This window comes from Microtus oregoni, unplaced genomic scaffold (genome assembly GCF_018167655.1).
Source record: "Microtus oregoni isolate MIOR12 unplaced genomic scaffold, Mior012 000032F_ref0000030, whole genome shotgun sequence".
NCBI classification, from domain to species: Eukaryota; Metazoa; Chordata; class Mammalia; order Rodentia; family Cricetidae; genus Microtus; species Microtus oregoni.
The window spans coordinates 21,321,929-21,346,264 of record NW_024543091.1 but is presented as its reverse complement, the minus strand read 5'-3'; the positions used below and the strand labels follow the sequence as shown (position 1 = coordinate 21,346,264).

The following is a 24,336-nucleotide window of genomic DNA, read 5'->3' as shown; positions in this document are numbered from 1 at the left end:
TTGAGCTTGTGAGACCTTGCCTCAAAAACACAAGCAAGCAAACAAAATGATCCAATTAAATGTGATTTTTATTTTCTGCACACTGTAAGGCACAAATTCACTATTTTTGCAATCATTTTTTAATATTTATTTTGTGTACATGTGATAGGCAAATGCTCTCCAGAGCTATGCCTACGAACAACAGCTGTACCCATTTAAAATTTTGTATTATACTTTGTGTGTGTGTATGTTGTCCACAGTATGCATGTGTAGATTAGAGACAACCTTCCACCACTTTGGTACGAGGGACTGAACACAGATCATCAAGACTGGTGAAAGTGCCTTCACTTGCTGAGCCTTCTCAAAGAAAGTTTAAAGAAGCATCATTAATGATAAGTTTTAGAGCCTGAATGTGGAAACTTTTTTAGTAGAAAATATCAAAGAAACAAAAGAACAGGTTGTTGTTAACTCACAAGGTCAAGGCATCCCCTCTTGCCAAATAGATAGTTGGCCCTTAAGGCATGAGAGAGAGCAATATTTGTACTTTGCCCTAATATTCTCTCTGACAAAACAGGCTTTTGTCTACAGTGACCAAATGCCTCACAGTTATCCCAGGATCTAGATAACACAGCTAGAGCTTGACACTCCGTGATAAGGATTAAGAATGATCTCTAGGCCACAACACTGTGGAGCAAACTCTGGGGGCTGCCAGGACCAGTAACAGGGATGGAAAGTGGGGAGGGGGTAGCCAGAGTCACCAAACCTGGGGATCAGAGGACCCACATAGTGGAAGAAAGCAGGGGATTGTTTCTGACCTCCAACACTTGGGCCTGTGGTGCTCCGCCCTACATACATGAATGTAATTAAAAAACATAAAAATGGTGGCAGCTGTTGGCTGCAGGACTTGCTCATAGAAGAGCACTAGCCTAGCTTGTGAAAGGCTCTGGGTTCAATCCTCAGCACAGGAAAGTAAAACAATCAAAACAGAGGCACTGGGTCCACAGGCACAGTGGCATTTCTTTCCCACGTCAGTGCTATTCTTCCTTTTCCCTCAGATGACTTACCCTGCTGCCAGCTTGAGGTCTTACTGGTCTTCTGGGCTTGGCCACCATAGTGGTCTATCATCTTAAAAACAACAACAACCAAAAAAGACCCCAAAAACTAACAAGAATGGGATTTTAGGAAAATTTAAATACTTGCAAATTCTTGCTTAGGATATTTCAGAATACGAAAAGGCTGTCCTAGAAAAGTTATAAAACAGTGAATAAAAGGGGGTGGGGGTGGGGACAGTGTTTCCCAGCCTCAGAGACCAGTTCCAAACTCTTCCTACCCCATTTCCAGTCTCTACAGCCAAAGCCACAAACAAACCTTTCACTTGGAGAGCCTGCCACACATTTCTCTCTTCAGTTAACTCTGGAGCCAGGACAGGAGACTTTGTTGGCACATGCCAGCTCTTGTTTGAGCTGGTTACCACCTCAAAAGCTGCTTGGTGCAAGACCTGCCCTCTCTTTATAGAGCTTTCAAGCTTCAAAACAGTGCCTTTTCCTGGATTCCTCTCAAGACACTGAGGTGACTTCATCCATTACTTTTACTTGGGCCCCATCCAAGAACTTCTCTTAGAAATTATATTCTCCCATATTAAAGGTCTTAGTAGCCATACAAACTGAAGACAAACTTAAGGATTTTATGATAAAACAAACCCTTTCAGAAGTAACTTCAGTAGGTATCAGATGAAAGAGTCATTGATGGCTGAGTGACCCCCTCTCTGGTAACAGCAGGTAAATTGGGAAGGAAGCTGCTGCTGTGGACAACACATCTTTATGTTCAGAGCTTATTTCTGAACCTTCATTCCAATACCCTAGTGACAGAAGTTAGAAGAAAAAGTATTTGTTTGAGACAGGGCTTCTCTGTGTAGCCCTGGCTGTCCTGGAATTCACTCTGTAAATCAGGTTGATCTCAAACTCAGAGATTTACCTGCCTCTACCTTTTGAGTGCTGGGATTAAAAGGCTTGCATCATCCAGCACCAGAGGTTTCTTTTTTTTTTTTTCTTTTTTTTTTTTGGTTTTTCGAGACAGTGTTTCTCTGTAGCTTTGGAGCCTGTCCTGGAACTCCCTTTGTAGACCAGGCTCGCCTCGAACTCACAGAGATCCTCCTGCCTCTGCCTCCCAAGTGCTGGGATTAAAGGCGTGCGCCACCACCGCCCGGCACCAGAGGTTTCTGAAAGTGAAATTCTCAGACTTTTTTTCCCTCCCTGCCTTTCCATCCTACAATGAATGTCGTGTTTTTAGAAGTTTAGGAAGAATAAAAACCTAGACAGAGCCAGGCGGATCTTTGTGAGTTCAAGGCCAGCCTGGTCTACAAGAGCTAGTTCTAATACAGGCTCCAAAGCTATAAAGAAACCCTGTCTCAAAAAACCAAAACCAACCAACCAACCAACCAACCAAATAAATAAATAAATAAATAAAGACCTAGACAGACTTGATACAGTTATAGCTTACCTGGTTCTATACTGAAAGAATTCTACTTTTCTATGGAAACAAAACATTTACAGCAAAAACTACATAAATCATACACATTCATAATCTGGTCACAGCGGTCTATCTCAAGAAACAGAGTACTGCAAGGAACAGGATGCTTCAGCAAACAGTTAACAGACATATATTCAAACAAAACACTCACCAATAATTTTTGTGCGTGTGAGACAGGGTCTCACTATATAGACCAGGCTGGCCTCAAACTCATAGAGATCCACCTGCCTCTGCCTCACAAGTGCTGGGACTAAATATGAACACCACTATGTCTGGCTAATAAATATTTAAGACATAAATATTTTGCCGGGTGGTTGTGGTGCCGGCCTTTAATTCTAGCCCTTGGGAGGCAGAGGCAGGTAGATCTCTGTGAGTTCCAGACTAGATCTAGAGAAAGAGTTCCAGGACAGTCAAGGCTGCTTACATAGAGACCCTGTCTCAGAAAAACAAATTCCACCACCAACAACAAAAAGATAAATATTTTAAATTTTATTTTTATTTATGTATATATGTGTTGCCTGCTTCTCTCTGTGTGTACCATGAGTGTTCAGTGTCGGCGTGGAGGCTAGAAAGGGCACTGTATCTCGTTTATTGGAGCTATAGGTGGTTGTGAGCCCTTGATGTGGGTACCATGAACCAAACCTGGGTCTAATCCAAGAGAAGTAAGAGCTCTCAACCACTGAGTCATCTCTCTAGCCCCAAGATTTTTGTATCTCAGATTCTACATTTTATTTTAAATTTATCTTATTTTATGTGTATGAATGTTTAGCTTGCATGTATGTATAAAAATCCATGTGTCCATGGTGCCTAATTTGTCAGAAAAGGATAGCAGATCCCCTGAAGTTACAATGGTTGTGAGCCACCATATGGGTACTGGGAATTGAACCTAGGTCCTCTGCAAGAGCAGCAAGTGCTCTCAACTGCTAAGCCATATCTCTATTAAGTTTCAATCACTCAAACCTCAAAGGGCTGCAATGCCTATTTAACAAATCAAGGCAGAACTGGCCTCCAGGTTCACCCGGCATCCCTCAGTCCCTACCTGTAGGGTATGGCTGGCATACCATCCCTCAGAGGCTCTTCCCTATATAATCCAGACATTTTGGTTATCCATCCTTTTTGGACCTTTGGCCTCCTGGCTGCTGCACCTGGTTCACCTCTTACCACACGGCCCAGCTCAAGTCATATCCACTCCGGACTCTCCCAGATATTTCTGCTCTCCCTCTTATCTGCAATAAACCTTCTCCACCAAACCTATGAGCAGTCACGTCCTTTCCTTTTTATTTCTTTTTTTTTTTCATTCAGTCTCCAGCCAGACTTTATATTTTATGATGGTAATGTTCTAAACACTGATCTCTGGCTCTGGACTGAGGTCATATTCAGTGAGCTTGTAAAAAAAAAAAAAAGGTGGGGGGGCAGTACTGTTGCATATGGTGGCAAATACCTGTAATTCTAGTGCTCTGGAAGATGAAGGAGAGTCACGAGTCTGAGGCTCTTACATAGCAATACTGTTGGGGACAATTAGTACTTCATTTTATTCTAGTACTATATTTTAGTCACCACCACTTTTTGCCATCCTTTAGCTGTTTAGTATCACAGTTCTTCCAAATCCCCCCCCCCTTTATCCATCTTTTGGGAGAGGGGGAAGAAAAAGAAACAAAACAAAAAACCTTTTGGTACAGTTCTGTAGCAGTCTTAGCTATAATGTGAAGGCCCTGAGTAAAATATGCATTACCCTTCCCATACCCACACAGAAAAGGAAGCATCTTCATCTTATAAAAGATAAGAAGCAACTACCTGGAGCTTTTCAAATGGACACAATTCGCAGTTCTGGAAACTGTGCTCCATCTAGCCAAACTGCTTTTCCAGCAAATGCAAACTCTGCTCTTATTCCCCCATGTGATATGACATTATGCCACACTGAGAGTAATCACTACTTAGTTCTTCATCAGGAAAAATTTTACCTTTCCAGCCCCACAGGACAGTGGCAATGCCTTTATCTAAAAGCTGCCATCAGTACATTAATAAACATGTATAACAGATACCAAATCTTCTCATAAGACACAGCATGCAGAGTGGCCAACAGCTACTTTGTTAGTACAGTGGTTTCCTTGTGCCCAGAACATGGCAAATGCTTAAGGTAAAACATACAAAAGCAACCGCCTTTCCCGGTTAATTACTTTCAGTTGAAAAGGAGGTAAGAGTCCTTCCTAAATCTATGGAACTGTGGTGGTTTGAATGAGAACGACCTCCACAGGCTCATACGTTTGAATGTTTGATCCAGAGTTAGTAAAACTATTCAAGAAGGATTAGGAAGTGTGGCAGTGGCCTTGTGGAGGAAGTTTGTCTCTGGGGAGTGGGCACTGAGGTTTAAAAAGCCCAAGACATTCCCAGTTCTCATTGGCTCTCTTGCTGTCTGGTGTTTGTGGATCAGATGTTAACTTTTAGTTATTGTAGTTCCAGCACCAAGCCTGTCATAATCATGGACTAAATCAAATAAATACATTTTAAAAATAAATAAATAAACAAACAAACAAATAAATAAGATTTTCCCCTTTGAAACTGCAAGCAAGTCCCCAATAAACCCTTCTATAAGTTGTCTTGATCATGGTGTCTCTTCAAAGTAAGAAAAAAAGTGTCAATTTAAGAAAGGACCAACATCAGAGCTGATGTATCCCTGGTAACTCCATCACTCTGGAGGTGGAGACAGGAGTATCAAGAGTTTGAGGTCAGCCTTAGCTACAAACTGAGTTTTAGATTAGTATCAGATATGTGAGTTCCTGTCTCAGAGAGAGAAGTGGGGGACAGGGGCACGAGACCCAAGAGCTGAGAATAAAAGTTCTGAAATAAAAGCATGTTTAGATTTAAAGTCAGAAGGACGGCTGAGGAGGACCTAGAAGAAGCCACCCAAGGTGCTGGCTGGCTTAAGGAGTAAAGAGACTCAGGAATCAATGGTTAGCAGAACAGGTCTGCTGGTCACATCTACAGGATGGTTTTAGCTGTGAAACCTGAAATTATCAGAGAAATGGTTTGATTTCTGCAGTGATCGAGGAAACCTAAACAGAAGGAATTTAGGTATTATGAGAGATGCTTGAATTTAGAAGTAAATACTTTTAAAGTCAGTAAGTATTTTATATCACACCAGACTCTATGACTGGATCTTAAATTTCAGCTGAAGAGATCATTTGGATTCCAAGATATTTTTGTATGTGACACCAGTAACTGTACATTTTTTACTTCTTTGAGAGGGAGAGAGAATGGGGGAGGAATGAGATCAGTCTCCCTAGGTAGTCTACTCTCTGGTTGGGTCTAGGATTTACTAGGTTATCAGGCTGGCCTTGAGCATGCTGTAATGCTCCTGTCTCTGCCTCCCAAGTGCCATTTAACATGATAAAAATGAACTAATGTGTACGTGCTGCCCCCTCTCCCCCCAAAGAAGAAAGAAAAAAGAAAGGAAGGAAAAAGGGAGAGGAAAACACAAGCCTGTACTTCTAATACTCAATATCTAGCAGATGAAGCCAAGAGAGAAAAGCAGTTCAAGGCCATCCATTCTATGTAGCAATCTTGAAAACTGGATGTGGTGACACACTTAATCCCAGCACTTGGAAATAGAAAAAGGAAGATGTTCAAGGGCAACCTGGGATGACTGAGACACTATCACAAAAGCAAAACCACGGGAAGCTTGAGGCCACTCTGATTTTTAAGACTTTGTTTCAAAAAAGGCGAAAAAGAGCAAATGAGCAATTTATACAGTTTGTGCCTTATATTCTAGCCAATAAGTATACACCATGGATATAGCCATAGGCAGGAGATCTGAACTGGCTGTTAACCTAATCTGGCTTCTATTCCCCTTGTTTTGTTTTTTAACTTGTGTTTATGGTGTGTGAATGTATTTGTAGGTACATGAGGAGGCCAGTGGTCTCTGTTTTTTTGTTTATCGTGGTTTTTTTTTTTTTTTTTTTTTGAGATAGAATTCTTATTAGGACCTGGGCTTGCTGCAGACTAGGCTAGTTAGCCAGTCAACTCCAAGGACCCATATATTCTCTGGCTTCTCAGCATTAGGATAACCACACCCAACTTTCTGCATGGGTGCTTGGAAACAGAATACAGGTCTCCGTGCTTACCGGACAAGCACTTTACTGACTATCATCCCAACTCCTATGCACCTATTACATAAGTATTTTGCTTGGTTTAGGATAAAATCTAGACTTTATTAATGCATATTGTCCACCAATACTGTTCTCAAACACAAAGCCAGCTTTACTGAGACTGAAACCGAAGAAATAATGGTTAGTTTAATGCTAAAGAAAGCTGGCTGTGTATTGTACTTATGGAGTTAGCATGCTAAGCTTTAGCTTGTCATTATCCTAAGTAATTCTAAAGGCAAGTTCCAGACTGAATATATCACACTTCGACTTTTACCACCGGGTATTTTTAAGAGGTGGGAAAGGACAAGAAACACTAGAGAAAAAAAAAATGCCAGCCTCTTTCTGAGATTGTTTGATTTCAAATCCCAACATCCTCAATCTAAGCACATATGTATAAGCAAAAGGAGAAATGCCTTATGGCATGTTTTGTCTAAAACAGACATTCCACCAGATGTTTGGGAGTCTGCAGAGGGTGAAACTGATCTGCTCTAACATGGTGTATACAAATGTGTAGCCACTTTGTGTGATGATTCCCCCATCACATAACTGCCAATCTTCTATCCTCCTACTCAGTGGCATATATGCACTTGAGATACTACAAAAATCTTTTTAAGAACTCATAATATATAAAGAGTACAAGTAATACACATGCCAGTGCTAAAAGACATTTTGAATTTCATTGTATAAGGATGTTATCATGCCACAATATTCTAAAATAACTTCACAGTATACTTCTCTGTTAATAATTAGATTCGAATCATTCTTCCTTAAATAAGACACTTAAAATCTCAGCAGTGAAGCCAGGCTTGATGATGCATGTTTGTAATCTTAGCACTTGTGAGGCAGAGGCAAAAGGATTTGAAGTTCAAGGTCATCTTCCTATATAGACTCTGAGGCCAGGCTGTATTATAGGAGACCCCATGTATAAAACTTATACACACACATACACACTAACCCCAAAGCAAGTAAACAAACAATACACTAGTAGAAAATAGTTTATAGCTCAAAACATTTAATTATCTTCTGGATTTCAACGAAATTAAGTTTACTAAAGACAAAACAAATTTAGAAACTAAGAGATAAGGGATTTCTGCTATTTCTTAGACGTAATGGTTTGTCTCCCTAAAACAGCATGTTTAGTTTGATTATATCCAAAAGTAGACTCAGGCAGGAATAAAGTCTTCATTTACAGCAGCTTTCTTTTATTTTAGAATGTCAAGCTTTCAGGAAACATCTTTGTCCACAACAAACACAAAAATGTAATCATTAGCTCATTGGGAATAAAAAAAACCCAAACTCCTGCTTTTGTATCTGTAATGAATTTTGATTATCCAAATCTGCCATGTTCTCTCTTAATCAATTTAACAACACAAACAACAAAAATCTAAATTTCCAGACTGTGTAAAGTAGATCTAGTCATAAGAACTTTCTTTAGTTGTGTTGATGAATACCTATAATCCCAGTATTATGTTTGAGGCCAGTCTGGACTGAACAGAGGGCCATGACAAATAATAAAACAATGAATTAACTTCAAATTTGTCTATTTTAAAGTTGACTCAGTAATGCTAATATGGACACTAGGCTTTAAAGGCTTTTTAAATAAACTCTCAGAAATCCAGTATTTCTCCTAATAATGATGAAACTGCAAACTTGAGTTCAGTATAACTGTTATCCTAAAGGACTGGCCCTGTGCTATAGAACAAGTACTGAACAAGGACAGTTGGAGGAGAATCTGGAACATGGTATGAGACACCCTGAACAGCAAATGGCATCTAAAGTACAGCAGGTAGCCCCATCTAGAAATGGCAAAGACAACTATAGGAGTTCACTGGGAACTATAAAAGCCAGAGGGTCAAGGGTCAGGGACTCTGCTGTGAGATTGTGTCTTCTAGCTACAACAGAAGCAATACCCATAAAGTCTCACCAATATGACTGCCCAAAAATGAGTTGAACAAGGAGAACACCAACAAACATGCCAAACTGAACAAGGAAAACCCCACAAGGATTCAATCCTATACAAAGGACTACAGGTAACTGAATAAAGCCAGGAGTAGGCGAGATGGTCCTTCGGGCACACCAACTGGCTGTTCATAACCAAATGGACAGCCCTGAAAACTACATTATATGGACTCAACTGGTGTATTTAGGATTATATTTATATGTACAAATACATAAGTGCATGCAATAAAAATTGATTTTAAAAAAGAGGTTATGGATTTGAAGGAGAGCAGGGAGGGCTACATGGGAGGGTGTAGAGGGAGGAAAAGGAAGGGAGAAACATTGCAATTAAATTACAATCTCAATTATACAATATGGTTTTTTGAGAGAGGTTTTCTCTGTGATAGCCCTGGCTGTCCTGGAACTCACTTTTTAGTCCAGACTGACCTCGAATTCACTGAGATCCACCTGTCCCTGCCTCCCTAGTGCTAGGTTACAGATGTGCACCACCATACCCGGCAATTTCACACTATAGTAAAGCACCTATATAGAATGTTTCCACAAGAATAATGGGTTTTTAACAGAGAGTAACATTAGCCCCACAAACTTAAAAGGCACCAGAAGTGATTTTAATATGTGGCCTAAATTGAGAAGTCTAAGCACTAAGAGACCTTTGTAGCTTGAATAAAATAATCTGTCCAAGGTAAACATGTGCCACGTGTCTCCTTTCTACAGCATTCAGTAGCATCACTGGCATCTGATTCAGAGCACGTTTAAGTCCCTTAATAATGAAGAAACCATCCAGAAATACCAACTCTGAGCTGAGTGAACTGGGTATCAGTTTATGAAAACCTTTTTTAAAGAGGCTATTACCAAACAAAACTCAATTCTCTTAAACTTAAAAGCAATTAGAGAGTTTTCCAGGAACACACATGATGTGGGAGTCCCCTCTGTGTGTTGTTTGTATTGGTTAATGAATAAAGAAACTGCCTTGATCTGATAGGGCAGAACTTAGATAGGTGGAGAAGACAGAACTGAATTCTGGGAGGAAGAAAGCAGAGTCAGAGGGACACCATGGATCCGCCACTGGAGATAGACATGCTGGACCTTTGCTGGTAGGCCACGACCTTGTGGTGATACACAGATTAATGGAGATGGGTTAAATTAATATGTAAGAGTTAGCCAATAAGAAGTTAGAGCTAATAGGCCAAACAGTGTTTTATTTAATACAGTTTCTGTGTGATTATTTAGGTTCTGGGTGGCCAGGACAAACAAGCAGCTCCTCCCACTCCTTGCAACACACACACACACACACACACACACACACACACACACACACGCACGCGCACACAATCCAACTGTACTCTTCCAATAGACAAAACAAAAACAAACAAACAAACAAAAAAAACGCTTCAAACTGAAGAATGACCTGCAGGTGGTGGCGCATGCCTCGAATACCAGCACTTGGGAGGCAGAGAGAGTCAGGTCTCTGTGAGTTCAAGGCCAGCCTGGTCTACAAGAGCTAGTTCCAGGACAGGCTGGATAGCTATGGTGAAACCCTGTCTCGAAAAAACAAAGAAAAAAAGAAAGCTCAAGGCTAAAGGCACTGGGTGTCCAAGCCTGGTGACTTGAATTTGATCCCTGGAACCAATATGAAGGTAGAAGGAAAAAATCAACTCCATAAAGTGTCCCTCTCCCTTTCACTGTGGCATATGTAAGCACACATGCACACACCCCAAGTAAATAATTTTTTAAAAAGCTCATGCTAAGTTCATTTCAAACTGAAGGAAGAAATTTCAGGAGTTAGTTAGACACACACGAAAAATGAAATGAAATGGCTAAACAAGAGCTATAGTTCCTCCAACTGATCTTTATCGAGGAGTTCAAAACACTGATAGGTGAACTAATCGACCAAATAGCAACCTAAATCTCAATAGCTCTAATGTTCTGGATCCATCTTTCTCTCAAGACTTCTTGGAAATCAGTAGGAGTTACAATATTATACTAGCTATCATAAAACGATATCTGCTATGTATTTCAGGCAATAAATTTTCAAGGTCTCTAAGGATAGCCTTTCTCCTTAATTTCATAACAACCTTCTATCTCTGTAGCTCACAGCTAGGAATAATACATTAGAAACAGGTCTTTTTGAATAAAAGGTCTTGTTGTGTTGCCCAACTTGGTCATTAACTCCTGGAGCCCAAGTGACTTTCTCACCTCAGATGAAACTCCAGGTTATGACTGTGAAGACAATTTTTGAGTATTTAACAATATCTAAGTACTTGAATACTGAAGCGTCCTTATCTGTTTAACTGCCACAGTAATTTTAAGAGGTGAGTGCGTACATTACAATTGAGAAAGGGGAAGCTTGAAAAGGTAAATATTTTGAGTTTTTTTTTTCTGTTCTCAAGGTTCCAAACCCTAAATTGGTGATAAAAACCAAATAAAATAAAAGTAAAAAATGTTCTAAGTTCCAAACCCTTAGTTAATCTGTCCAAATTTGAGGCACCTCAATTTGTCAACAAAGAGAAACAATAATCTATACAGCAAAGGGGGAAAAAAAACAAACTATGGCCCAGGGCTTTTTGTGTGTATCTGGGGGTTGGGGGTAGGGGTGGTTCGAGTCAGGGTTTCTCTGTAGCCAGAGCTACAAATCTGGCTGTCATGGAACTCATTCTGTAGACCAGGCTGTCATTGAACTCATAGAGACCCATCTGCCTCTGTCTCTACCTCCTGAGTGCTGGGATTACAGGTGTGTGCTGCCATACCCGGTTCCAGGGTTTTTAATTTTACCCTTTAATGTTTTTGGTAAATTTCATTTTCACTTAAAATATTTTTAATATTTATTTTCATTCATGTATGGGTATTTTTGCCCATATGTAGGTTTGTGTGGTATGTGCACACAGAGGTCACGGAGGCCAGAAAATGACACCTGATTCTATGGAATTGGAGTTAGAGGTTGTGAGCCATCATGTGGGTGCTGTGAACTGAACCTGTATCCTTTGCAAGAGCAGCAAGTGCTCTTAACAGATAGGGCATCTCTCTGACCCCTCATTTTCACTTTTAAGAAGGAGACACGGTAATAGTGGATCTAAAACTTGAATATTGGTCAATATAGAACAGCTAATGTTTGGGGGTTTTGTTGTTTCTTTTACAAACAGGTTCTACTACAAAACTACTTACCTTGAATTCTCAAGCTCCAGCCCCATCAGAGTCCCAAGTGTTGGGATTAGAAATAGGTACCACAACAGCAGGCAGGAGAGCTAATGTTAAAATGCAAATGGTGGGAAACTGATACCAAGGGTTACCCTGATATCCTGGGCTGAAGTTTAACACTGGAGTCTTTAACCAGGCCACAAAGGCTGCTGATACTGAAGGGCATAGGGCAGCTTTCATTTTCACCTTAGTTACCACTTCACGTGAAAACACTTCTCAGGAGTACTTTTAAAGGAAAGACATGAAATGAAGGGCTTAAAAATACCTCCAGGGTCTAAAACTACAGGATTTCCTTCCTTGCCTCCTTCTTCCTTCCCTCCCTTCCCTTTCTGTTCTGAAGCCAAAAATGAAAGGTCTCACTGACATTAGGGCCATGAAGATTCAAGACCAAGAAAGAATTACAGACAGAGACATAGAGAGTGAGCAAGAACCCTTTTACCATCAATATTTTTTCTTCATACTGGAAAAAACAAAACTGTCCTGTTGGTCTCCTATAGCAAAAGAAAATGCTAAAAGAAAAGAGAGGTCACTTTGTAATACCGATCCCCATAAAGGAGATACACTCTTCAAGATCTATTGTATCTTATTATTTATATTTATGTGTGGGTGTCTATATAAATGTCAGATGTGTGTGGTGGCAGCAGAGGCCAGAAAAGGGCGTTAGATCTCTTGCAGCTGAACGTGGGTCCTCTGCAAGAGCAGCAAGTGCTCTTAACTGCTAAGCCGAAACTCTAGCCCCCTTAAATATAATTTTATCCTATAAATAGAAAATTTCAAAATGTTCTAAATTACCCTCCCTAATTCTCTTCCAGCATTCTATTCTCTATCTTACATAAACTTTACCTCTTACTGAGAAAGATCTAGAGTCTAACACAACATAAGCACTGACACCACTATCATCCAGGATGAATAACTCCAGGGGACAGCATTTGATATAAACATCTCCTCAGACAGCCAAAGACATTTCTTATGTGGGTGCTCTCATCCATGAGTAAACTGTATCAAGAGAAATATACTTTAAAATATTAATATGTACTGGCACCTTCCTAATGCTAATTCTTCCAAGTCCACTCCAATGGTACAACGGGGAAATTAACTGAAGAGGAAAGCAATCTTCCCTCTGCTCTCCACTCTCAGACACTCCTCCTCCATAGCATTGCCATACAGAATCATTCTATACAAATACAGAGATAAAGCATGCTCTCACACACAAATAACTCTCAGCAGGATCCAAAAATCAAAGCCTAACCCCATGGTTTTTAAGAGAGCAAGTCCAATTTCCTTCTTTGTAGCTCTTGACACATGCTGGCGAGAAGCCGTCTGGATTTTTTCTGCCTCGTTCCTGCACCAGAAGGCTCTGCACTGCAGGTCAGAGGATGATAAGGAAATGAACAGTGTAATTTCGAAGGCCTCTGAACACAGCCCTGTCAGCAGCTCTGGAGGCAGGTTACTCAAGCATGGCTTGAAGAGTGCGAATCACAGAGAGGAGAGCTCAGGCAGTCAGCAGTGGCAGATCTCAGCTGTGCGTGTTATTGCCACCTCTAGCCTGAAAGCACAGGCCCTGCTGCCTCCCTGGATAAGCCCTGCTGGTAAAAGCTCTTGTACCCAAATGGCAAAAATACAAATTCACATCAGGGAAGGGAAATTAAGGACTAGGACTTAGATTCTATTTTTTCTTGCACGCTTATGTAGCAAGGAAAGCACTGCTCTTCCATGCTCTGCCACGACTGTATATGCTGGCAGACCCACAGCAACATCCGTCCAACATACTCCACACCATTCCAGAGATTTGGCCAAAAAGAAATGCAATTCTCAAAGAAATCTGAAATGCAATTAGGCCACTTCAATACCTCAGAAAATGATTTTCTGGTTTGTTGAGCCTGTAGAACAAACATAGCATCAACCCAGGTTTGGAACTTTTTCTGAACATAGTGCTAAAAATCTTAGCCAATGTTTATCTCTTCCTGCTGGACTTCATGCACAGTGGACCACTGCTATATTTCAGACCACTGTTGCCCAGAACAGACTAACACATACTTCAACATAAATTTTTTCCAAGAATTACTGAATGCTGCCTATGTGTTACATATTCTAAGTGTTTTTCTTGAGTTAACTAATGTAATTTTTTGTTTGGTAAACAAGATTTTGCTGTGTAGTTTTAGCTATCCTAGAACTTCCAATGTGGACCAGGCTGACTTTGAACTCACAGAGATCTGCCTGCCTCTGCCTTCCAAGTGTCGGGATTAAAGATGTGTGCCATGAGGCCCGACAACTAATTATCTTGCAATAACCTACGTGCACACTCTTATTTCCCATGAGACAGCTGGCGCAGAACAGTTACATAACTTGGTCAAGATTCAGAAGCACAGAGCTGAGATATAAACTCCAGTAGTCAGGCTACAAAGCACATTCTTTAAATAAGAAGAAAAAAAAAACTAGAAAGAGGGGACAAGGAAGAGAGTGAGTGTGCGCATGCATGAGCACACATGACTTAGGTGTTGAGGAAAAATCTGAAATTCAGTTATCTTCTACCATGTGGGTTCAGAGAATCAAACTCAGATCATTAGATTTGCCAGGGATCCTTTACCTAAGACACCTTGCCAGTTCCAGAGTATACTCTCAACTTTCTGATTTTTAAGATTGATGACCTGAGTTTGATCCTGGGACCCACATAGTAAAAGGAGAGCACTGACTCCTGTAACTTGTTCTCTGGCCTCCATATATGTGCATTCCCCTCCCAAATAAGTAAATAAATATGTAAAAACAAACAATTAATACTTATACTGTCTTTGTCTATCAGTGATATGTTCTGGTAAGCAGCACCAGACAGGGTCATCTGCTGATGTAACTGCCAAACAGGAAAGGAACTAGCATTAAAGGACTGTTTAGTCACATATAACTCCTGTAGTTACACAGGATAAATAAATCCTAAAGTCTACATAATATAAGATGACTATAGTTTGAAGCACCAGAAGAAAAGAATTTGAAGGTTTCAAACACAAAGAAATGATAAATATTTAAGGACACAGAAATGTTAATTAACCTTACTTGGTTATTATACATTGTATAAATATATCAAATTAAGACTGTACTCCTTAAAATGTGCAACTGATGTATGTCAATTCACAAAATTGTGAATTGACTGTGTCTCGATGACTTCAGTAAAAATTTGGCTGAAAGAAATACTTTGGCATATACACATCGAAAGGAATCAAGTTCAAAGAAGCAGTTTAAAAGCAATTATCCCTCTTCTACAAAAGACACATATGCCCTATCTATGAATGATCCTTCCTTTTTTTTCTTTTTAATTTGTATATCCAGGTATGTGTGTGTGCAAGAGTGTGGGGACCAGAAGACAACCTTGGTTGTTATCCTCAGGACTGCTGTTCACCTCCTTTAAAACAGGGTTTCCCATTGGCTTGGTGTTCACAAATATGTCTAGACCAGATGGGCAATGAGCACCACAACTCTGCCTGTCTCCACTTCCTGGCACTGGTATTCCAAGTGAGCTCTGCTACCACGCTGACTTTTTATGTTGGGCTTTGGGGATCAAGTTCAGGCCCTTGTACTTTCAAGGTAAGCATACTAAACCATGGCCACTCCTCTATAATTGCTTACATTTTTGTGTTTGTTTGTTTTCCAGACAGGGTTTCTCTGTAGTTTTGGAATCTGTCCTGGAATTTGCTCTGTAGACCAGGCTGGCCTAAAAGTCAAAGAGATTGGCCTGTCTCTGCCTCCCGAGTGCTGGGATTAAAGGTGTGCATGACCACCACCTGGCTAAATGCTAATTCTGTACTACCAACATCATCACTTATTTAAGAATGCTAAACTAGCCTGGGTGGTGGCGGTGCACACCATTAATCCCAGCACTCAGGAGGCAGAGGCAGGCAGATCTCTGTGAGTTCGAGACCAGCCTGTTCTATGAATCGAGTTCCACACAGCCAAGGTTACACAGAGAAACCCTGTCTTGAAAAACCAAAAAGAAATCTAGAGAAACACAAGCCATACAAATTTGGTTTTCAAGGGGCTGAAAAGATGTTTCAGTGAGTATAAAAGTGCTAGCTGTAAAAGCACGTGGACCTTGCTTGGATCCCAACACCCTTTGAGGGGCAGGGAAAGAGTTAGGTGATAAATATATCTCAATCAACCTCAGAGATACAGAGTCAAGGAGACAGAAGGACTGATGAATGGGCTGGTTGACTGTCAGTCTACTTCTAGGTTCACTGAGAGACCCACCCTGTCTCAAGGGAATAAAGAAGAGTACTAGAGCACGCCCAACCTTCAAGTTCCAGCATGTGTACATACGTGAACGCAGACAGACAGACAGACACACACACGCACACACACTCGCACAGAAAGAACATGGTGTTAACAACAACAACAACAACAACAAAAAACTGGCTTTAACCAAGTGTGGCATGATAGCTCACACCTGTAATCCCAGCACTCAGGAGACGGAGGAAGGAGGATTGCTGCGGATCTGAAAAACGCGAATTCAAGGCTCACTAGGCACAAAGATCCAGAGTCAAAGCAAATCAAAACAAAAACAAAAAACCCAACAAAACAAAACAAACAAACAACAAAAAAACAGGCAAAATCTCCCACACAAGAATTAGAAAGAAAGAAAGAAAGAAAGAAAGAAAGAAAGAAAGAAAGAGCGAGCTTCCATGTTAGGCTTCGTCCCAATCTCTGAGCGCCTGGGAAAAGTCACACGACGAGTCTCAACTCTTAGCTTCCTGTCTTCAAAATGGGGAAATTGGACAAGATAATCTTTCTCTGGGCTCTCTCTGAATTACAACACCCATAAGGAAAACAAGAACTGCTGAATAAAAATAAAATATGCTTGTAGTTAGACAATGCAACTTGAACCCATGTAAGAATCAGCTTTTTATTTTTTTGGTGAAGGAAAACGCTTTAGGATATTTGGCTTCAGGAAACAAGGCTGACTGCTATATTATCAATAAAAGAAAAGAACAGCAAGTCAGGAGGAATGCATTAGGAAAGCCTTGGATCAGAAAGAATAAGAGACCTGACCTAGCTTGGGCAATGAAGGATTGCAACACAAAACAAATGAGCTGGAAGGCATAAACTAGAATGGGAAACCAAGGGCAAATGCTCTCTGAAGTCATAAAAGATAGAACCCAGAATTTGAAGGCATAAAAGCTAGGAGCACCCTTAACTATTCTCTTTGTATTCTGAACTAATGAGGAAAGTGGTAAATAAGCAAAGCATTCTGAAAGCAGCAGAAGCTGATTCCCAAACACTGCCAAAGCCTGTGTAAAATCAAAAGCAACTGCTAAGGAAAAGGAAGATAGGGATTGCAAAATTCTAGACCCTAGCCACTAGAGCTGACTTGAATTTTTTTTTTTTAAATAAATGCCTCATCTGAAACTCCTGAACATACGCCCTGACAGTCAGCACTGATAGATCACTGCTGTCTTGTTTGTGAATTCCCTTTTTCTTGCCTGTCAGATGGTGACAAAAACAGTAAGCTCAGGACATTCAGAGAGACGCCCTGCCTTCTCCTCCCCTCCTCTCCTTCCATCCTTAACCTAACAATCTATCAATCAAGCCAAAAGCAAAGAAGCAGGCAGGAGCCAGAGGCCCCATGTGTTTATTCCTCAATATTCCCTCCCCCATCTCTTCAGGAGTGTTCAACAATTCAGGGCAACAATGGCTGCTAAGAGCCATCTCAATCTCTCCAGTAAACTCTGCCAGGAAGGTGCGGTGGAGCAAACATTGATTCCCTGAGGGGAAGTACACATCCTTGGCTGACAGAAAATTCCTCAGTCACCATGCCAGACACTTACCATCATAGAGAAAGCTCTAAGGCACTGGTTGAATATGCAACCAGATTAGTTAAAGCTCAACATGGGTCAATTCTAACTAGTACCACAAACTCCTCTCCTATTTGGAAAAGGGGGGGGGGGGGGGCGGCTGGTGAGATGGCTCAGTGGTGACGATCCAGTTTCAGTTCCAAGAACCCACGGGGTGGCTAACAAATTTTAATTCCAGTTCCAGAGAATTCAACACTTCTTCTGTCCTCTCTGGGTGCTGAATATATGTACACAGACATACATTCAAGCGAAACACCCATATACATAAAATAAATCTTGAAGGAGCAAAAAAAAAAAAAAAAAAAAAAAGGCAGCAGAGGATGTGATGCCTTAGTTAAGCCATCTTCCACAATTTGGGTTTCCCTTCTTCATGATGGCTCCCAGCTTGATTACATCATACATGTTTTGCTGTTTGGGTTCTGTCGATTGTCCCTACAAAAAGTAACATTCCAAACCAGTTATATCAGAGGCAAGCCCATATTTCAGGGGGAAAAAAATCTGGAGGAGGTTTCAAAGACTCTGCTTGCAAACTAAACTACAGCACTGATCAGCACTCCCTGAGCAGTCATTGTACGCAACACCCTAGGATTCCAAGTTATCAGACGCTGATGCGCCCGGTAAAGCTCCTATCTTTTCATTCTTATCTACCTCTCCTACCTCTGTGTTCTGGAATAAGACCCAGGCCTTGTGCATTCTGGCCAACAACCACTCTTCCACTGAGCTACAATCCCAGACCCTTTCTTTTCTTTCACTTTGCCTCCTCCCCTCTTTCCATTCCAGAAATGCTTTTTCTTTGCAGAGTGTGTTCATCTCCTAGCAACTTCCAAACATTTACTTAAATATTTTATTAACCAAAAACACCTTTGAGCAAGTGTGCCCAAACAGGGTTCCAGAGTAACAGGTAAGGATTTTTAGAAAACAGACTCGGTCAGGTAGGCAGTTTATGCTAGTCATCTCAGCACTACAGAGGCAGGCGGGAAGACGAGGGCCTCAAGTTCTAGCAAAGAGTGGTGGTGCACGCCTTTAAATCCACCCAGCACTCTGGAGGCAGAGGCAGGTAGATCTCTTTGAGTTTGTGGCCAGCTTGGTTCACAAAGTGAGTTCAAGGACAACCAGGCCAGGGCAACACAGAGAAACTCTGTCTTGAAAACAAACAAATAAACAAACAAAACCAACTACCCAATCAAAAAAGAATAGCTTGTTCTATGTAGTAAGTTCCAGACAAGCCAGGGTTACATAACAAGATCTATATGAAAAGAAAAATATAACAAAAAAGGTAAACTTGTGCTTATGGTAATACTGGACTGCACAACAAATCGTATATTTCTCAAAATACTTCCAAGAAATTATTTTCTCCCAAAATATGAAGCACTATCACTCTCTCTTTCATCTGTCATTTGACTGCTCCATTCTTTGTGTACCAGTGAGGTAAAGCTTACAAAGTTACATTAAGGGGTAAAACTTGATAGCACCAAGACATAGTAGCTAAAGGTACAGTATCTTTCAAGACATTCAGCTTAAAAGTGGCAACCTAATCTAAGCACCTATAAAACAGAGTCCATTTCTTCTTTAAAGAGAATCATGAACAAAACACAAAGTTAAGCAATATTAATCCTTTCACCCACAGATTGCAACCGAATTTAGAAGACTCCAATACAAGTGGATAAAAAATGAAGATCACCCTCAGAAGTACCTTTCCACACAGGAAGAACAATGATCGTGAACATGGACTTCCTGAAGCCAGATGTAGGAAGCAATCTAATGGGCCTGGAACAGTAGCAAGAACTCCTGGTATTCCCAGGCCTCCTTAAAACAGCATTATCCATCTGCACCCCAGAGAAAATGACAAATCACAGCCAGCACAGGATGAACCGTGCCAATAACCAGCTGGAACTTGACTCTACCGAGGTGGACTACAGCATCTGCCACCCAAACACAGACAGCCTCTCTGGCAGCTGCCACTGGCAAAAGAGAATCAACCATTGTGTTTTATAACTGGAAGAAATTCACAGCCCTGTTACCAAAAGTACCCAGATGTTGCTAAAAGCTACAGATGTGCCAGAGACAAAGACCAAAATCCCTACAGCAAAAAAAAAAAAAAAAAAAGCAAACAAATAAACAACAACAACTAAAGAAAACCAAAACCAAGCTACCATTAAAATCCAGGCAATAAGAGGGCACCACTACCCAAATACATATATCCAGCCTTTATTTATTAACACTTACATATGGAAATAGGTATTCCCTGCTGCAGCTGATGTAATTACAGAGAAATCAATTTATGCTGCATCTGCTGCGATCAGCTGAATGCATAGGGTGAGCAGAGCAAAGCAGAAAATCAAGAGCCAAAGAACAGCTCATCAACAGGCCAGCTGCTTTGTAGGAAACTGTAGGCTGCTCAAGTTTGAGGCAGCGTGAGGTGACCCTAACTGGAAACTATTGTACTATAGCCCTACAAGCTTCATTTCCTGAAACATCAACTAAGATCACTTTCCTGGAGGGAGGGACTCAGTCTTAATGCCTATGCTGTAGGCACCTATGCTTCCAAGTCAAGCAGCAGAGGAGGTAGCATTACACTATTTGGAAGCAATAATACCACCAGGAGACTTTGATTTCCAATGGTTGCAGGAGATAACTGGCAGACAGGAATACTTTTAGGGGCCAAAGAATCTTTCTAGGCCAAACTTTCAAAGCTACACAGTAACTCATAAGGCCTGATACGTGTTATATAGTATAGTCAGTACCTCCTGCCCCTTGCTTACTAGACTGGTATCTATATTGATTTTTTTTTTTGGTAGCTACCAATAGAAAACTTAGCAGATATGCCATGACAGTTAACTCTTTGTCCTTTCAGAGACCCAGCAGTACCATTTATCCCATTAAGAACATCATTCTGGGGGTTGGAGAGACGGCTCTCCAGTTAAGAGCACTGACTGCTTTTCCAGGAGGTTCATTCCTAGCACCCACATGGTGGCTCACAACTGTTAATTCTAGTTTCAGGGGATCTGACACCAATGCAAATAAAGTTAAAAAAACAAAAACAAAAAAATATCATTCATCTTAAACATGTAACCTAGAGTCTATTACATTTATCAACTATTATGATTCTTATAATGAAATTTCAGCCAAGCAGGAAATACCATGAAGACTAAATGCCAGCCTATAACAAGTGTCTGACATGTGACAATAACAAGGTGTGAGAAAATTCATTCTACCAAGTAGCTGACCCCCAAACAGAAACTGTATTCCAAGAGGTCTAAGCCTGCTGCAAATGACTCTGTAGGGAATCCTTTAATTTGGAACAAAATCACATTATCATTACCAGCTGCTCTGACCTTGTAATTGGTCATTACCCACAAACTAATGAGCTTCCCACAGAGTGCATACAACAGTTGGCAGTTAGTCCAGGGCAGTTCCGACCGGCAATGGGCAGTCAGATCTAGCCACCTCTTACCTTTTCAGACTTGACTTTCTTTAGAGGCCGACACTCATTCTCCCCTTCCTCTGGCTCCGGCTTAGTTCCCAAAGGATTGAGTGCTGCCCCAGGTTCAATAGCTATACTCCCAAGTGGCTCCACGGTTCCTGTATCCATCCCTGCACTTCCGTCATACTGACCACCCCGTCCTCCCAAGGGAACTGGCTGGAGGACCCCAGGATCCTTTTCCGAACAAGTCCCCACTCCTTCACTTCTCTCCTTCTTGCTCTTAGATGAGCTGTTCTCTTTTTCCTTTTTGGAGCCAGCTACACTGCGTGATGCCTTAGCAGCCTTCTCTGAGCCCTTGGGGCCAATAGCAGCAACCAGGCCTCCTGCACTGGTACCATCTCCCGAGCGACCCTGCACTTCTTTCTTGTTTGCTGCTCCCTCACTTGGAGAGAACAAGGAAGTCCCTGGAGTGGGCTTACTAGTGTCTTTGCCACTCTTATTCCTTTTGGATTTTGATTTGCCTTCCTTCCCTTGAGGACCTGGCACTGGGGTCACAAACTTGATGTTGTCTGGTAGTGTGGCCACAGCGTTGGGAGCTGGTATCCCCACCTCCTTTGAGCCTGACATTTCCAGTTTCTGCTGGTCCTTTTCCAGATCGGCGTCCAGGTCAATGATGAGATTCCCTACTCCAATGTCCCATTCATCCCCACTGTCGTACGTCTCAACCGGGTTTGTATCCACTCCTTTCCCTCCGGAGGCTCCACTGCTCAAGGACATCTTAGAGTCAACGTCCCACCTCAAGATTCAAGGCTCTTCCTTGCCCCCAGCTTTCCTATTTTCAGCTTCAGCTATGTTCTCAAACCTGCCTCCTTGGCCAGTACATGTCCAGTGGACAACATCATTGCTGGAAAAAGAAAATTTTAAAAATCCGTTAAAGAAAACAATACAGGCAAGGAGATAGATTGAAATAAACTCCCATACAAAATGGAACTTCCTGTGTGGCTATCATACCTCAATGGGCAAGACAAGCTCAGTTGTATTTCCAACCATGTCAAGACGGACCTAGAGAAGGTAATTCCACTCCATCTCCTCAGGGAAGAATACAGTATTTCTAGGTGCCCAAGAGTCTGTGGTGTTAACTAGTAGTCCTTTAAAATTAGTTCCCCCTTCCTGAAAGACTTCTGCTACTACAGCCAGCTGGCAATCCTGTTTGAATCAATACAGGCCTAAGCACATCACAGATTGAAGTTGCAACAATTCTGCTCACATCCCCTTTCTGCTAGCTACTTGAATTATCAGTGACTCAGAACATGATCTAGCAAAAGCCTTAACAGCTCTCTGCAAACAGCCAATCCCTACTAAAAATGGTGTACAGATTCCTTGTCATTCTAGCATTTAAGAAAAAAGCCTTATTATGGTTAATGGAAATAAAACAGAAGGCAGACTAGGAAAAATGCAAATTCAGTGTGTAACTGCAACCAGAGGGAATAATTGTCAGAAGGAACTGAACTTATGACTTAAGCCCAAAGAAGTTACAAAGTCCTTATCAAACTGTAGGCTGGAAATCATGTCCACAAAGCAGGGTTCAGTACAGCCTTTCACGCTAAAATATCTACGAAGAAAAAATATTTTCCTTGACTCTGCTGAAAGCCTATCTCCTGAAAGTAGAGTGATTCTTTCTTTGATATGGTGAAATTTAAAGAACCAACTGGAAAACACCACGACTTTACCCAACTTAAAGCAGAGACTGGCTTTAAAAGGATAATTTATGTCTCTCCACTGTCTTTGGGCTTAGGAGACCTAGAGGGAAACATCATCTAGAAAACCCAGAAACCAATATGTACCATCCAGCAACTACTTTATGATAACGCCAAAAGTTTGTTCTTACTTATTCTTTTGTGTACTATCTTTCTGTATCTGTTTAGAAATGATTCACAGAGAACAAGGCAAGACTTTCCACCTATTCTGTCATAAGAGTGTCTACAAAATTAGGGTCCTGGGCTGGAGAGATGGCTCAGTGGTTAAGAACATAGCCTGCTCTTCCAAAGGTTCTGAGTTCAATTCCCAGCAACCACATGGTGGCTCACAACCATCTGTAATGAGGTCTGGTGCCCTCTTCTGGCCTGCAGACATACACACAGACAGAATATTGTATACATAATAAATAAATAAAAAAACAAAATTAGGGTCTTGAGGCAAAAGAAAAAAAAGTCATTCTAGAACAGGACTGTACTAGGTGAACACATGCAAGTAACTGAGGTTTTTTTTTTTTTTTTTTTTTTTTTTGGTTTTTCGAGACAGGGTTTCTCTGTGGCTTTGGAGCCTGTCCTGGAACTAGCTCTGTAGACCAGGCTGGTCTCGAACTCACAGAGATCTGCCTGCCTCTGCCTCCCGAGTGCTGGGATTAAAGGCGTGCATCACCATCGCCCAGCATAAGTAACTGAGATTTTAAGCAAGAAGTAATACACCTTAATCTTCAATTTAGCTTTAGATTTGAGAAGCACACCCATTAATTAAGTAGAAAATTTATTGTTGGGGGCTGGAGAGATGGCTCAGAGGTTAAGAGCACTGATTGTTCTTCCAGAGGTCCTGAGTTCAATTCCCAGCAACCACATGGTGGCTCACAACCATCAGATGTAATGAAATCTGGTACCCTCTTCTGGCTTGCAGGCATACATGCAGACAAAACACTGCATAAAAAATAAATAAATAAATCTTTAAAAAAAAAAGAAAAAGAAAATTTATTGTCAACAGCAATCAATTACTATTTACTAGCAAATATTAAGTCTACACAAACCTTGCTTTCTATAGAATGAGCTAAAGGGTGGGAGGATAAGATATAACAACTAAGAGAAGGAAAATCACCCCATTAAAGTCAAAGGAAATATAATCCCTGAAAAGTCAGAGAGATGAGGATTTTCAAAGTGACCTAAGAATTCTAAAGAAATGTTTAGTGAACTATCTAGAATTTTTAATATTCAAGAAGACTTGGGTTGCAGGAGTAATAGAACAGATATTTATTCATTCACCTGATGTTCTTAACACCTGCCAGGTAGTGGTAACACACACCTTTAATTCCAGCACTTGGGAGGCAGAGGCAAGCAAATCTCTGGGTTCGAGGCCAGCCTGGTCTACAGAGCTAGTTCTAGGACAGGACAACCAGAGCTACACAGAGAAACCCTGTCTCAAAAAACAAAACAAACCAATCAAACAAACAAACAACAAAAGTGCAGAAATAAAACTTATTCCCTAAGATACACCAAACATT

The 24,336-nt window shown here is 41.0% G+C and overlaps 1 protein-coding gene across 2 annotated transcripts in view; it reads right to left on the bottom strand.

Annotated features, from left to right (window-relative positions):
* The window catches only part of Znf609 (zinc finger protein 609), a 154,630-nt gene that overhangs the window by 95,123 nt on the left and 35,171 nt on the right, over positions 1-24,336 (bottom strand). The window contains exon 2 of one of the 2 annotated variants that reach the window (XM_041679320.1): positions 21,099-21,972. The exons of the other annotated variant lie outside the window; for it this stretch is intronic. Coding sequence (XP_041535254.1) covers positions 21,099-21,845 — 747 coding nt within the window. The 5' untranslated portion in view covers positions 21,846-21,972. The remainder of the gene's footprint in view (positions 1-21,098; positions 21,973-24,336) is intronic. 2 annotated transcript variants of the gene reach the window in all.